A 15,979-nucleotide genomic window follows, 5' to 3' on the forward strand; every position below is an offset into this window, starting at 1 on the left:
TTACAGTTATTTAGGATAATGTTTTCCTATGTATAAATATTTGTTGATATAAATATACAGAAACAACAATTTAAGAAAAAGTATTTACTAGGCTTTAAAGTTTTTGCCTTTATGATGAAAACAATAGAGAAAAAAAAACAATTTGTATGCACAAAATGGTGCAGGCCACCCCAGGGAGTATTCCATTTCATCTTAGCGACACTAATAGTTTAAAGATAAGTGTGGCTGTATGTTTGGATCCTATCTATGTTACCCAGGGACGTGTCCCTGTCCCGGGGATAAGGGACTCCTAGGGGACGTCCCCATAAATTCTTCATATTGACAGTGAATTTTGACAATGAATTCTATAAGCAATTTGACTTTGACTCTCAATTTAACACAAATTTGGCATAAGAACTCTGCTAGTTCTGATATGTTAAGATTCTATAATGTATATGTGCATGCCTTATCCATGTTTTCATATGAATATCTTAATTTTCCCTATATATTTTAATTTTCCCTATTTTTATATAGCCATCACCTAGCCGTCCCCAAAATTGGCAAAAAAAATCACCATCCCAGAAACGCGTACCCCCATCCCCTACCGTCCCCGTCCTGGAAACTCGGGGTAACATAGATTTATTGTCATTTTAATAGGTGTAAATTTTTAAATGTAGCATTCGTTTCTTTAAGATACAATTTCTTAATTTCTTCCATAGGTTAGGAGATTCTGATATTAGTCAAGTTTGAATTCAGAATATCTCACCTGAAATCTTTTCTTGATTAGTCTCATTGCTGATTGTAAGCATCTTTTGGGGCACTTGTTTTGGTCGATTAAGAAGCTTATGCCTGATTCATGAAAATACAATTCAACAAAATTTCTTAGTATTGTTCAATATTTGATATTTTGATTCATGTTATTCTGACATGACATTTTGGCAACCAGGTCAATGGAGTTGCTATGTTGCATAGCAATATTCTAAAGGATGAACTGTTTCGAGATTATGTCTCGTTGTGGCCAGAGAAATTTCAGAACAAAACTAATGGTATTACCCCTCGCCGATGGCTGCGTTTTTGCAATCCTGAGCTGAGTGCAATTATCACAAAATGGCTAAAGACAGATCAATGGGTCACCAACCTTGATCTTCTTAGAGGCCTACGCCAAGTATGACATTTTGACTTGCACGCTGACATTCCTCATAGGTGTGTCTGAATCTACTAATGTAAAATAGTAAAATCTAATTAAGGTTTTTTTTTTGTCAGTTTTCAGATAACAGTGAGCTGCAAAGTGAGTGGGCCTCGGCTAAGATGGCCAACAAAATTCGCTTGGCCCAGTACATTTTTCAAGTAACAGGAGTGAAAGTTAATCCAAACAGTCTCTTTGATATTCAAATCAAACGCATCCATGAGTACAAACGTCAGTTGTTAAATATCTTGGGTGCCATATATCGGTACAAGAGATTGAAGGTAATGTGGATCATAAACAACAATTAAGACAAAGAAAAGTATTTAACATAGTTCAAAAATCAATTGTTCAGATTTCTCTCTTTTAATGGTTCATTTCATTTTCTATGAACAAAAAATATTTCTCAATTCATGAGTATTCGGATTCAGGAGATTAATTACTCATTTTAGTTGAAATGATTCCCAAGTGTATTTGTTGTGCACCTGCTATTGCAGGAGATGAGTGCAGAGGAACGAAAGAAAGTAGTGCCCCGGACTATTATGATTGGTGGGAAAGCATTTGCAACATATACCCAGGCTAAAAGGATTGTGAAGCTTGTGAATGATGTAGGAGCTGTTGTGAACAATGACCCAGCTATTGGGGATCTTTTAAAGGTTCAGTAAACTAATCATTCACGTATTATGTTTTTTCTTTGCAAAGATTTTGATATGTTATGCATTAAATGCTACTTGAGATTAAATTTGTTGTTAATCTTGTTAATATTTGTATGTTTTTTGCCCTTTTACTGATAGAAGCTATGGTATCACTTCTCTGCAGGTGGTCTTTATCCCAAACTACAACGTGTCAGTTGCAGAAATTCTAATTCCAGGAAGTGAGCTATCTCAGCATATCAGTACAGCTGGAATGGAGGCAAGTGGCACTAGCAACATGAAATTTGCATTGAATGGGTGTCTGATAATTGGTACACTTGATGGTGCAAACGTAGAAATCAGAGAAGAGATAGGCAAAGATAATTTTTTCTTGTTTGGTGCTGAAGCCCATGATGTACCAAAGCTACGAAAAGAGAGAGAACAAGGCCTGGTGAGAAACTGGATCCATGTGTAAATTTGTCATCTGAATTTTTCTTTTGTGAATCGTTGACATAACCAAGGAAATTAATCTGAATTTTGAACTTATCTTTATAAATGGTATAGGTATACAACTTGTGTAGCATCTGTAGAAATATCTGAAGCCTACTTTTTTTATATGTTAATGAAGGAGAGAAAAATTGTCTCCTAGCTGATTTCTATCTGAAAATACCTGAAGCTAATTTTTTTGGATATGCTTATATAGTTTGTTCCTGACCCTCGTTTTGAGGAGGCAAAGAATTTTGTAAAAAGCCGCGCTTTTGGTGATTATGACTACACTCCACTGCTGGACTCACTTGAAGGAAACAGCGGTTATGGGCGGGGTGATTATTTCCTTGTAGGTTATGACTTCCCAAGCTACATGGAAGCTCAATCTCGAGTTGACAATGCATACAAGTGAGTAATTTTCAAACCTAACTTCTGTCCAGTTCTAATTCTTAGCATTATTTTGTGCCAAGCCACCTGGCATGTTTCTTTTTTCTCGTGTTTTGATTTTTAATAAGAATCAGCAGCACCTGGGATTGACAAATAGTTTTCTCAAGTCATCGATGGTTGATTTAAGTGTATATACTGTATACTTTTTGTCTAAGTTGCCAATCTTGGGATGGGAATGGGGATGGGGACAAGTACAAGGGTCAGGTATGGCAAAAAGTTTTGCTTGGTCACGAGTAAAGTTTATATAAACTCATAAATTCATAGTTCACTGACAATTAAATACCTCATAATTTCCAATAAACAAAATATTTAAATACCTAATAATTTGTAAAAATGAATTGACTCGTAAATTCATAATCCACTGACTTGTCAAATGTTAATACACAGTGAAAATTACAATCAATATTCAATAATCTTCATATTGCTCTTCATCAAGAGCATCAAATCCAACTTTTGGTTCAATTTCATTTTAATAACAATGAGTTACAATGCCACTTCCACTAGCCATGTCATATGTAGATGTTGCCTTCTAGAGAGTTTTTTAGCAAGTTGTGCAACAATAATGCCTAATTCAGCACAGTCAAAGAGTTAGATTCTTATATGTCAAGAGATCCCAATAACTAGGGGGGGTTGAGAATTGAGACCTCAATTTTCACAATCTTATTACTTAAAGGTGAAATTAGGTGTTTTGCACTCTTTTGTTTATAAATAAAATAGTTTATTTTGTTTTATTTGGGCAGACCTTGTATTCCCTTTGGGTTCCTCGGGTTACGGACTTGGTTCATGCCACATGCCATTTCACAATGTTATCACTTAAGGGGAAAAGTTAGGTATTTGGCACTTTTTTGTTTATAAAAATGTTCTAAAAATTTATTATTTTTTATAAGTTGCCCTTGCGTTTACCTAGGGTTCCGCTTAGGCATCTTGGGTTCCGTGTGGGTCCTTCAAAAGGGAACTTGGGGTGCTCAAGTGGGACCTAGGTGAACCAATGGCATATTGGCCTCAAGACCAAACCCACGTGTATGGAGGGTTCTGGGAGAACCTTGTAACATAGCTTTTTGCTATAACTGCAATGGTCAGGTTGTTCATACAAAGTGCAGTCGGAGCCCTAATTAGAAAATGTATACACTACCTATGTCCTATTGACTTTGCAGCTCTTATAAACAGTTGATGCTCCCATTGTTGAGTCAGTCTTTTAATGAAGTCAAATTAGGATTTGTTATAAAATTGGAATGTACACTCTTTTGTCCTTTGGATGGTGGACTCTATCAGATGCTGTTCATAGATGGACTTTAACCAAGGCCACTTCCAAGAGAGTACATCCCTTTTACCACTAGACAACATCTTATTGACACAAAGTTCTTCCTTAATCCGTTGATCTTGCAGGTGATGGCATGGACAGATGAAGTCTTAACCAATGTCATTATAGGTTTGTTGGAGTCCTTGTTCCTAGTTTATTGTGTAGTGTATAATTATTTGTGACACTGTTGAGCTGATGAGGTGTGGGTCTAATTAGGGCCATAACATGGTATTGTAGAAATGATTGTCATCGGCATCATAATTTTTCTTGATTATGCTTTTCAAGTGCCAGCTTGAGCAGTAAAGACAGAATTATTCAACTTGTTTTACAAGTGACGAGTAGATTGCATATGAATACAACACTATCCTATATATTTCCTTAAGAGTATGTTCTTGGACCTTGCTCCCTCCTGTAGTAGTTGAACTAAACAACCTATTGCAATGATAAACATCTTAAATGAAATATTACTGATCTGCTCAGTCGAATTTCCCACACAAGAAAGTCAGGAAAAGGAAGGTCATAAAGTCATAATTGTTCTCTTTCCAAAACAAGCTTTTCCTTATTATTCAGGTATACGAGTGTCTTCTGAATGACAGAAATGGTCCTACCAAAAAATCAAATCATTTTCAATTGAGAACAATCATTTTCAATTTAGACTTAACCTGACATTTTGTTTGCCTCTTGCACGTAGGGATACCAAAAAATGGATGAAAATGTCAATCTTAAGCACTGCTGGCTCTGGTAAATTTAGCAGCGATCGAACGATCTCTGAATATGCCAAAGCAATTTGGAAGATCCAGGAGTGCAGGGTTCCTTAAATTAGAGCAAGGATGACAATCCAGATGGTCTGAAATGTCTATTCTTCTTGGGTGCAACTTAACAGAAGTTTGGAACTATCCAAAGGTGGTAGAATAAATTTTCTTACATTTTGATAGATGAGTTTGTGCTGACAAGCATGGACACGTTGAAAAGAATGCATTGTAGCCTTATTTCTTGAGAAATCTCTGTATTAGTTGGCTTTATTCTTAAATTACTAATTTCTGGTTAAAAAATAATTTGCCTATACCCATGGCACTTCTATTGTTTCTTCCTACATCCTTAGTCTGCTTGAGGTTCAGAATGTTGCAGAATAATAGTCCAAAAGAATCACGAGGGGAATTATGTCACAAAAGTGCCCCCCTTAGAAACAATTGGAATCGGATGTATTGAACTAGTGCTAATTAGTATATGTTTCTGAAATATTTCAGCCCTTAATTTATGCAATAGAAGCAAATTCTGGTGATAGCTGGTTTACAAAGGCAGGCACACTGTATGTCAACGTAACTTTATGTATTAAAGAACGTAGTTTAGTTTCTAGTTAAGAAAGCTCTCACCTCTTGTACCATAAGCTTATATTGATCTTGTATCCCATATACATTGGCTTATGGGAATGCATGCATTTGACTCTCATGCTATGCTTTATTTTGCTCTTATCTCACATGGACTGAGATTCTTGATAATCTCCAATTATTTAGTTTCAAAATTGGATATAAAACTTACCCTGAATATGAATTTAATAGGAAATAATTAGAATTTGGGAAATGAAATGCTTTTCTGTTTATGTACACTTCTTTTTTTCTTTGTCAAATTAATGATTTGTAGAATTTTATACAATGATATAAAAGAGTTGATATCATTATTGTATAGATATAACATCTGCCTTCCAAATTTACAAGTAAATTACGTAGGAAAATTTGGTCCGAAGGAAGAACAACTCTCATCAGACACAATATGTGTAAACATGTCGAAGAAAGAATATTACTGTTTTTTTGTTTACTGTTTTAATTCATTTATTCGATCTAGAATCTAAACATAATTTTAAAGCATAATAAATACTAAATGCACATTCAGATTCTTAAGTAAAGAGAGAAAAGAGGCTGTTCAGAGAACATAAAATAAGAAGACAAGGTTTGGAGAGGCTGCCATTTTCAAAGATGTCATTTAACTTTTCTTTGGTTTCAGATTGCAATGGATCAAAAGATGGTATTATAAATTTAAGTCATCTTTTATGTGTACTTTACTCATTGCTTGTGTAAGCATGATGTGAATGCAAGCAATAGCACCCCCTATTATCTGATAGTGTCTCTGCAAGCAAGCAATAGTGTCCCCCATCATGTCATCTGTGCGACTGCAGAGGTGTGTTTCAGTTGCATGGACATCTATATGACTACAGGTTTGCCTTTACAACTCTATGCTTCAACTTGTATTTGATCTATGATACATAGAGCAATGGTGGTGTTGTAGGCACCTTTGGGGGTTTATCTCAAGGAGGTTGAATTTGGAGCTTCCTCGATTGAGATGAAGCCCCGCAAAATAAATAACAGGTTGATAATGGTTGCCCTTCAAAAATGTGGTTAAGCAATGAGTTTGGACATGTTTGGGTGTGTCTAGGTACTGCCACGGTGACTATTATGTGTGTAGTTGTCACTGGGCTAGATTTACCCGTGCGGCACAGACAATCTTTTCGGTACTTGTCCATGAGATCCAAGCACTTCCAAGACTTTGGACTATGTTTGTTAGCACTCCCAAGCTCCAAAACCTGCAACCACACTTGCACAACAACGCACAATCTTGCAGAGCGAAAATCTTAACACAATGAACACAATATTGGGGCAAATAGATTGATTTATTGATATGAAGAAACGGCCCCCGACCCGGTCTACAATCAATTCCAACTATGTTTGTTGGTCACTACCTCGAGTGCTTCCCAAGCACTCGATTACAAGTTCCTGCCCTTGGATTCACGCCTACTCTTGAAACGTTGGTACGGATCGCACTGCACCTTGCCCTTGGCTGTAGCTTCTCATGTAGACTCCAAATCCACAAAGACCTTGTCTCCTTTGGAACTTGATCTGGCGCACCGCGGACTCTCTTGTGAGTTGACGATGACTTACCTAGTACACAACCCAGGCCCTCTCCCTGAATGGGGACTCCAAGTCACACTACTTTCTCTGTTGCTTCTACTCACACCACTGCTCTGCAATCACTTTGAACCCCTTTGCTGGTTGGAATGTTGTTTTGGTCCTCCTTGGATTTCTCCACCACGAACCTTCGCTTGTGGAAAGTAAAGAAGACTGTAGAAACGTTCTCTTGTGAACGACGGGGTACTCTGCTTCCCCCCATATAAGTTTTTCGTCAAATTCTCACACAACTGTAGCTTGGCACCAACCATTTGTCAATCACCACAACTTCCACCAACTGAGAATTAGATGGGGACTTACACCCCAGAAGCCTACTGACCTCCTCGAGACAACAGCCCCTTACATCCTCCCCCACCTAAAGTTGGTGACGTCCTCGACGCCGACAACACAGTCCCGGACTCGTGCTGTTGAGGCCCCCAACTTTGTTTGCACTTAGAAGGGGAGGTTGGAGTTTTGATCCAAGAACTCCAAAACCTTGGCTTCATATTTCCAGAGGTTCTCAGCCTTCTCCCAAGTTGCCTCTTCTCGGGATTGGCCCTGCCAATGAACTAAGAACTCCCTCCACCTCTTGTTTTTAAATCCTTTCTCCTTTATGGCAATCACTTCCTCCACTTCTAGTCTTGCCCTGTCCTTGACAAATGCAAGTCCTCGGGTTGGTATGTTCCTGTTGTTGTCCTCTTTATCTTGATGATACAGACAGAGTTGGTTGACATGGAAAACATTGTGAACTCTAAGATGAGCTGACAACTTCAACTTATATGCAACTTTCCCAATTTGCTCTGTGATTGTGAATGGTCCATCAAATCTGCAACCAAGTGTTGCACTCAACCCCTTGGGTGGTTTAAACTGAACTAGGTCCATCCTGAGAAAGACCTTGCCATCAACTTTGAACTCCGCATTGCTCCTCCCGAAGTCTGTATAATGCTTCATTCTTTTTGCGGCCTTGATCAAGTTATGCCTTGCATGATTCACTCAATCTTGCCACTCCTTCAATCTATCCTTTGGATTTGGACAGTGTTGGTATTATGGATGTGTTGCATTGGTTTTGTCATTGATGTCAACACTTATCAGCATTTATCTTTCTGGAGATCTTTGGTTATGTTCACCGGCATGTTCAATGACTTATGCATAGTCACCGGTATCTGGTTCACCAACAAGTTATATTATTCACCAACACTTATCTTTCTGGAGATCTTCGGTTATGTTCACCGACATGTTCAATGACTTATGCACAATCATCGGTATCTGGGTCACCGACAGGTTATATTGTTCACCAGCATCACCGACACTTATCTTTCTGGAGATCTTTGGTTATGTTCACCGACATGTTCAATGACTTATGCACAGTCACCGGTATTTGGTTCACCGACAGGTTATATTGTTCACCGACATTGAGGATGACTTGTTATCATCTAGAAATTACTTGGTTATGTCGAAGACATGGTTTGGACACTTGTTTTGGTGATTTGGTTATTGCTCTAATTGAGATGCTATATTTGTTGTTTACCAACAAATTGGTCTAGGTTATGGACCGGCATGCGTTATCTATTCCAGATCAGCACGACACGTTATGGAGATGATTTATTGGTTGGTTATTATTGGAAATGCATTGAGCCGACATGATGCATCACATATTGATTCATTTGTACTTGATTTAATTGTAATATTCTTAGTAAGTCGACCTACACATTTGGTCTTAGGTTTTGGTATATATGTGAGATCTCAATTGTGAGATTGATATATAGGATAGGAGATGACATAAGGTATTATAAGGTTGTGATATTCAGTATATGCGAATATAAGCAGAGCTACTCACGCAGACATCGTTTGAAGATTCAAGTTAGGTTTGAAGAAGACAATTAGAGCTTAACCGGTATTGAATCCAGCATTGGAGATGCTACTTTGAGCAGTACATTATCATTGGATTTAATCATTCAATTGTAGTCAGTGTGACTCTCATTTTGTGATTGAGCAGTGAGCTCTAGGCAGTTGGCCTTTCTGCATGTGCAGACCCCATTTGTACACACATACTATCTGCAGTAGTATCATCTGATTGTGGGTAAGGTTTCCCACCATGGTTTTTCCCCTTACAGGGTTTCCACGTACAAATATCTATGTTATGTGTTGTGGATGTTATTTCTCTTTATGTTCCATGCATTAAGCTTCACCGGTATTGTTATTAACTGTTAAACTGTCAATCGGTATTAAGTTTGGTTTACTGGTATTATGCATCAAGTTTGATTAAGTTATATTTGGGTTGAAATTAATTGACAACTGATTCACCCCCCTACCACTCTCAGTTGCCTCCGGGTCCTAGCAGACAGTCCCCAACATATCCATTCAACATTGTATGAGGAGTCAGTGGATGATGCCCTGTAGCCAATTCAAAAGGTGAATATTGACTCGATGCACTCTTCTGCATGTTGTAACTAAACTGCGTTGGGTCCAACAACTTAGGCCAATTGGATTGGTCTGACCAAACAAAGTGCCTGAGATAGTCCTCCAGAATCCCATTGATCCTCTCAGTCTATCCATTTGTCTCTGGGTGATGACTCGTCAACATGAGCAACTTTGTCCCAATTAACTTGAACATCTCCTTCTAGAAGTTGTTGGTAAAGCGAGCATCCCTATCACTAATGATACTCAACGAAGCGCCCCAATACTTCACAACATTCCTGAAGAAGTAGTCGACAACGTCCTCGGCTCTGCATGGTGCATTGCACGGTACAAATATGACATACTTCGAGAACCAGTCAACCACGACCATGATGCTACTGTACTCGTCCACTTCCGACAACCCTGTGATGAAGTCCATACTCACGCTTACCCATGGTCTCACTGGTACGGGTAAGGGCTGCAACAATCCTCCTTGAGGCTTTGTTACCGCCTTGTCTTATTGACAAATGAGACAACTCCTAACATACTCATCCACATCCTTCCTCATATTATGCTAGTAGAAGCCTCTCTCAACCAATGCAAGGGTTCTCTCCTGCCCACAGGCTGTCGTGACATTCGTTGAGAATTTCCCTCCTCACATTCTTCCACTTTAGGAGGTAAACTCGATCCTGGGTGAACAACAACAATCCATCCCTATAGTGAACTTTCGAGTCTTACCCTCCTTTGCCTATTTCTACAGCTCCATTGCCTGAAGATCCATCAGATAACCCTCATTGATGGACTCTAATGCCTCGTTAGATAGTTCCACTCGGCTAGCCTCGAGTTGCGCCTCCTGGTCCCCTTCAATAGCAGCTAACTGTCCCTTTCTTCTTAGAGCATCCGCTACAACATTCTTCTTTCTTGGGTTGTAGAGGATCTCAAAATCAAACTCTGCCAAGAACTCTTGCCACCTGGCTTGCTTTGGAGTCAACTTCACATGAGTCTTGAAATAAGTTGAGGAAACATTGTTTGTCTTCACCACAAACTGTGTCCCCAAGAGATAGTGCCTCCAAGTTCGAAGACAATGAATGATCCCAATCATTTCCTTCTCATGGGCAGGGTAATTCCTCTCCATATCCTTCAACTTTCTTGTCTCGTAAGCCACTGGATGTCCATCTTGCATCAACACCCCTCCAACTACAAAGTCTGAAGCATCACTTTGAACCTTGAATAGCCTTGTGAAATTAGGCAATGCCAACACTAGCGCTGATGTGAGTCTCTCCTTGAGTGTCTTAAAGGTTTTCTGACACTTGTCTGACCACTTCCACTTCCGGTCCTTCTTTAGAAGTTCTGTTAAGGGCACAACACATTTGGAAAACCCTTCACCAAACCTCCCCTGTAATTTGCCAGACCAAGAAATGACATCACCTCATGTACATTCTGCAAGGGTTCCCAATCTCGGATAGCTCTCAGCTTCTCTGGATCTAGACGAATGAATCCTTTCACAATGATATGCCCCAAGAAGTGCACCTCTTCTTGAGCACACACACATTTTTCCTTCTTAACAAAGAGCTTATGCTTCCGGAGCAACTGAAATACCTTTGCCAAGTTTTGCTTGTGCTCCTCCATGTTCTTGTTGTAAACTAGTATATCATCCAAATACACCACCACAGACTTATCCAACTGAGGTTGGTACGCATCATTCATGAGTGTGTAAAATATTTCTGGTGCATTGCATAGCCCGAATGGCATCACCATGAACTCGTATGACCCATACTTGGTCACACATGCAACCTTCTCTTCGTCTCCCGTTGCAATCCTCACTTAATAGTAGCTTTGCTTAAGATCAAGTTTGTTGAAGACCTTTGCCCTAGACAAGCGGTCAAAACAGTCATCAATAAGAGGTAGGGGATAGTTGTTCTCGATGGTTTACTTGTTTAGGGCCTTGAAGTCGATACATAACCTCAATGTTCCATCTTTCTTCTTCTCAAACAACACGGGTGCCCCATATGAAGAGCAGGATGGTTTGATGTAAACCGCCTCAAGCAGCTCCTCTAACTGCCTCTTCAGTTCTACCATCTTTGGACCAGATAACCTGTACGGAGCCTGTGCGGGTGGCTTCGCCCCTGGTACCATTTCTATCTTGTGATCTACAATTCTTCTTGTTGGGAGTTGAGTGGGTAGCTTGAGTGGCATTGTGTCCTCAAACTCCAAAATGACTTCCTCTACTTCAGGTGGAATGGGTGTCTCCTGCACATCCTCTAGTTCATCCCAACCGCCAAGTAGCGCTGCTAGAAACATCAATTCCTTGTCATGCTTCTTCGCCACCTTTTTCATTCCTAATGTCGAAACCATCCGAGCCTTCCCAGATTGTCGCCTCTCTATCATCTTCACCATGCATGTCTGCTTAGGATCCAAAAACAACGAATCCAGGTGAGGAATTATCGCAACCTTGCCGATCTTCAATAATTCTTGACCCAATATCAACTCAAAATCATCCATCTCGATCATTGTTAGATCCATGTGACCCTGCCACGAGCCGACTTTTAGTGGTATGTTCCAGACTATACCATGTATCTTCTTGAATGGGGAATTCACCGCCTTGAAAGAGCATGCATCTGCCTGCACCTTCAACCCTAGATCCCGAGCTCCCCCGGTTGAGATAGTTGTGAGTAGCTCCTGAATCCACCATAACCACTATGTACTTCCCACTCATATGGGCCTCCACATAACACAACTTGTTTTGGATCTCAGGTTCAACAGCCATGGCCTCAAGCTGCTCAGTGGCGCTAACTGCAGTTAAACGCTGGATCACACCCATCGATGCAATCTAACCATCTTGGTCTGCTTCCATCTGTGTAGAGTTCAACCTCTCTCATTGCAGACATTCTTTCGCCCAATGTTTTGAGCAACCACAAATGAAGCATCCACGCCCTCTCCTATCATTCTTTGACTCGACGTCTTTCAAAACTTTGCTATTTAAGGACTTTCCTGTCCCACTTTGTTTACTGCTTGAAAAATCCACATTCCCCTTAGACTTTCCTTCATCCTTGGGTTGGAACTATTTCTTGTCCTTCCTTGGGGGGTGGGATCCACTTGTAGCACCATGTGCCTTCGGCAGATCTTTGTAGTCAACAAGTTGATCTGCGAATGAAATGGCCTCTTCGACATTTGGGACCTTCAGCTTTTGGAGCTCATTCTGAGCCCATAGAGCCAGACCTTTCAAGAAGTGATATAACTTAAGATCTTGGTCCATATTTGGAAATTCCAATATAAGAACCCAGAAAGCTTTGATGTAATCTCTGATCATCCCTATTTGCTTCAAATCTGCAAGTTGTTTGAAGGAGGTCCAACCTGCATTCTCTGGATTGAACTGCTCCTCGAGTGGTTCCTCCAACTCTTCCCATGTGTCTACCTTGACTACCGGTCTACCAGCCTCCATATCTTGAAGTCTGGCCCTCCACCAAATCTTAGTTGCTCCAATGAGGAATCCTGTGACCGTCTCCACTTTTTCTACGTCCCTCAATCGCCTCATGGATTTCAGGTACCTTCCCATGTCAAAGAAGAAATTCTCCATCACCTTGTCATCTCGGTCACCCTCATACTTTTCAGGTGGTGACACCCTTGGTCCCTTGGCAATCCGTGCTTGAGAGACACAACTTTTGACAAATTCGATCTCTAGGAGTGCCTTCTTCAACTCATCTTCAAGCCTTGCTCTCTCTATCTATTCCTGACCATACAGAAGCTGGAGATCCTTGATATCTCCTTCAGCTAAGTCCAATCGTCCTTCTGCAGCTTCTATGCGCTTCGGTAGAACCGCGTCTTTCGAAGACTCTGAACAGTTGTCTAGGTCATTAAGCCTATCCTTAGTCTTTATGGTCACATTCCTTTCATTTACATGACCACGGGGTGAGCCCTGCTCTCCTTCTGACCCTGTCAGCATCCACGCCCCTTGCCATGACTGTTGAAAAAATGAACTCACTTAGCGTGCTAACTTGGAGGTATCAAAACCTTGTGCTCTGATACCAACTTTCACGGGGCTAGATTTACCCGTGCAGCACCGACAATCTTTTCGGTACTTGTCTGTGAGATCCAAGTACTACCAAGACTTTGGACTACGCCTGCTAGCACTCCCAAGCTCCAAAACCTGCACACATTCTTGCAGAACAACGCACAATCTTGCACAACGAAAATCTTTACACAATGAACACAATACTAAGGCAAATAGATAGCTTTATTGATATGAAGAAATGGCCCTTGACCTGGTCTACAATCAATTCCAACTATGTTGTTGGTCACTACCCCGAGTGCTTTCCAAGCACTCGATTACAAGTTCTCGCCCCTAGATTCACACCTACTCTTGAAACACTAGTACTGATCACACTACACCTTGCCCCTGGTTGTGGCTTCTCACGTAGACGCCAAATCTACAAAGACCTTGTCTCCTTTGGAACTCGATCTGGCGCACCACAGACTCTCTCGTGAGCCGACGATGACTTACCCAGTACGCGACCCAAGCCCCCTCCCTGACGGGAACTCCAAGTCACACTGATTTCTCTGTTGCGTCTACTCACACCATTGCTCTGCAATCACTATGAACCCCTTTACTCGCTGAAATGTCATTTTTGTCCTCCTTGGATTTCTCCACCATGAACCTTCGCCTTTAGAAAGTAAAGCACACTGTATAAACGTTCTCTTGTGAACGGTGGGGTACTCTGCTTCCCCCTATATAAGTTTTTCGTCTAGTTCTCACACAACTGTAGCTTGGCACCAACCGTTTGTCAGTCACCACAACTTCCACCTGCTGAGAATCGGATGGGGACTTACACCCCAGAAGCCTACTGACCTCCTCGAGACAACAGTCCCTTACATCCTCCCCCACCTAAAATAGGTGACGTCCTCGATGCCGACAACACAGTTCCGAACTCGTGTTGTTGAGGCCCCCAACTTTGTTTACACTTAGAAGGGGAGGTTGGTGTTCTGATCCAAGAACTCCAAAACCTTGGCTTCATATTTCCAGTGGTTCTCAGCCTTCTCCCAAGTTGCCTCTTCTCAGGACTAGCCCTGCCAATGAACTAACACCCTCCACCTCCTGTTTCCAAATCCTCTCTCCTTTGCAACAATCACTTCCTCCACTTCTAGTCCCAGCCTATCCTTGACAAATATAGGTCCTCGGGTTGGTATGTTCCTGTTGTTGTCCTCTTTATTTTGATGATACAGACGGAGTTGGTTGACATGGAAAACATTGTGAACTCTAAGATGAGCGGGAAACTTCAGCTTATATGCAACTTTCCCAATCCACTCTATGATTGTGAATGGTCCATCAAATTTGCGACCAAGTGTTGCACTCAACCCCTTGGGTGGTTTAAACAGAACTAGGTCCATCTTGAGAAAGATCTTGTCACCAACTTTGAACTCCACATTGCTCCTCCCTGAGTCTACATAATGCTTCATTCTTTCTGTGGCCTTGATCAAGTTATGGCTTGCATGATCCACTCGATCTTGCCACTCCTTCAATCTATCCTTTGCATCTGGACAGTCCCTGACATATCCACTCTACACTCTATGAGGAGTCATTGGTTGTTGCCCTGTAGCCGATTCAAAAGGTGAATACTGACTCTTCTGCACTCTTCTACATGTAACTAAATTGCATTGGGTCCAACAACATAGGCCAGTTGGATTGGTTTGACCAAACAATGTACCTGAGATAGTCTTCCAGAATCCCCTTGATCCTCTCGGTCTATCCATCTGCCTCCGGGTGATGACTCGTCAACATGATCAACTTTGTCCCAATTAACTTGAACATCTCCTTCCAGAAGTAGTCGGTAAAGCAAGCATCCCTATCACTAATGATACTCAGCGAAACACCCCCATACTTCACAACATTCCTAAAGAAGTAGTCGGCAACGTCCTCGGCTCTGCACAGTACAAATACAACATACTTTGAGAACCTGTCAACCACGACCATGATGCTATTGTACCGTCCACTTCCGGCAACCTTGTGATGAAGTCCATACTCATGCTTGCCCATGGTCTCATTGGTACGGGTAAGGGTTGTAACAATCCTCTCAGAGGCTTTGTTACCGCCTTGTCTTGTTGACAAATGAGATAATTCCTGACATACTCATCAACATCCTTCCTCACATTCTACCAGTAGAAGCCTCTCTCAACCAATGCAAGGATTCTCTTTTGTCTTGGATGGCCTGCCCACAGGCTATCGTGACATTCCTTGAGAACTTCCCTCCTCACATTCTTTCACTTCGGGAGGTAAACTCGATCCTGGGTGAACAACAACAATCCATCCCTAATATTGAACTTATGAGTCTTACCCTCCTTTGTCTGTTTGTACATCTTTCCTATCTGACGATCCATCAAATAACCCTCCTTGATGGACTCCAACACCTCGTTAGATAGTTCCACTCGGCTAGCCCCGAGTCATGCCTTCTAGTTCCCTTCAATAGCAACTAACTGTCCCTTCCTGCTTACAGAATCCGTTACAACATTCTTCTTTCCTGGGTTGTAGAGGATCTCAATATCAAACTCTGCCAAGAACTCCTGCCACCTGGCTTGCTTTGGAGTCAACTTCGCCCGAGTCTTGAAATAAATTGAGGAAACA

At 41.1% G+C, this 15,979-nt stretch overlaps 1 protein-coding gene across 3 annotated transcripts in view; it reads left to right on the forward strand.

Moving 5' to 3' along the window:
• Nucleotides 1-5,309, forward strand: part of LOC131054675 (alpha-glucan phosphorylase, H isozyme) — a 67,514-nt gene extending 62,205 nt beyond the window's left edge. For 2 of the 3 annotated variants that reach the window (XM_057989231.2, XM_057989232.2), the window contains 6 exons: nt 926-1,144; nt 1,243-1,446; nt 1,660-1,818; nt 1,982-2,245; nt 2,498-2,688; nt 4,719-5,309. In XM_057989231.2, the coding sequence (XP_057845214.2) occupies nt 926-1,144; nt 1,243-1,446; nt 1,660-1,818; nt 1,982-2,245; nt 2,498-2,688; nt 4,719-4,845 (1,164 nt within the window). In that variant the 3' untranslated portion in view covers nt 4,846-5,309. The remainder of the gene's footprint in view (nt 1-925; nt 1,145-1,242; nt 1,447-1,659; nt 1,819-1,981; nt 2,246-2,497; nt 2,689-4,718) is intronic. The other variant, XM_057989233.2, reaches the window with a different exon arrangement.
• The last annotated feature ends 10,670 nt before the right edge of the window (nt 5,310-15,979 follow it).

Source organism: Cryptomeria japonica, chromosome 8 (assembly GCF_030272615.1).
Source record: "Cryptomeria japonica chromosome 8, Sugi_1.0, whole genome shotgun sequence".
Classification (NCBI taxonomy): domain Eukaryota; kingdom Viridiplantae; phylum Streptophyta; class Pinopsida; order Cupressales; family Cupressaceae; genus Cryptomeria; species Cryptomeria japonica.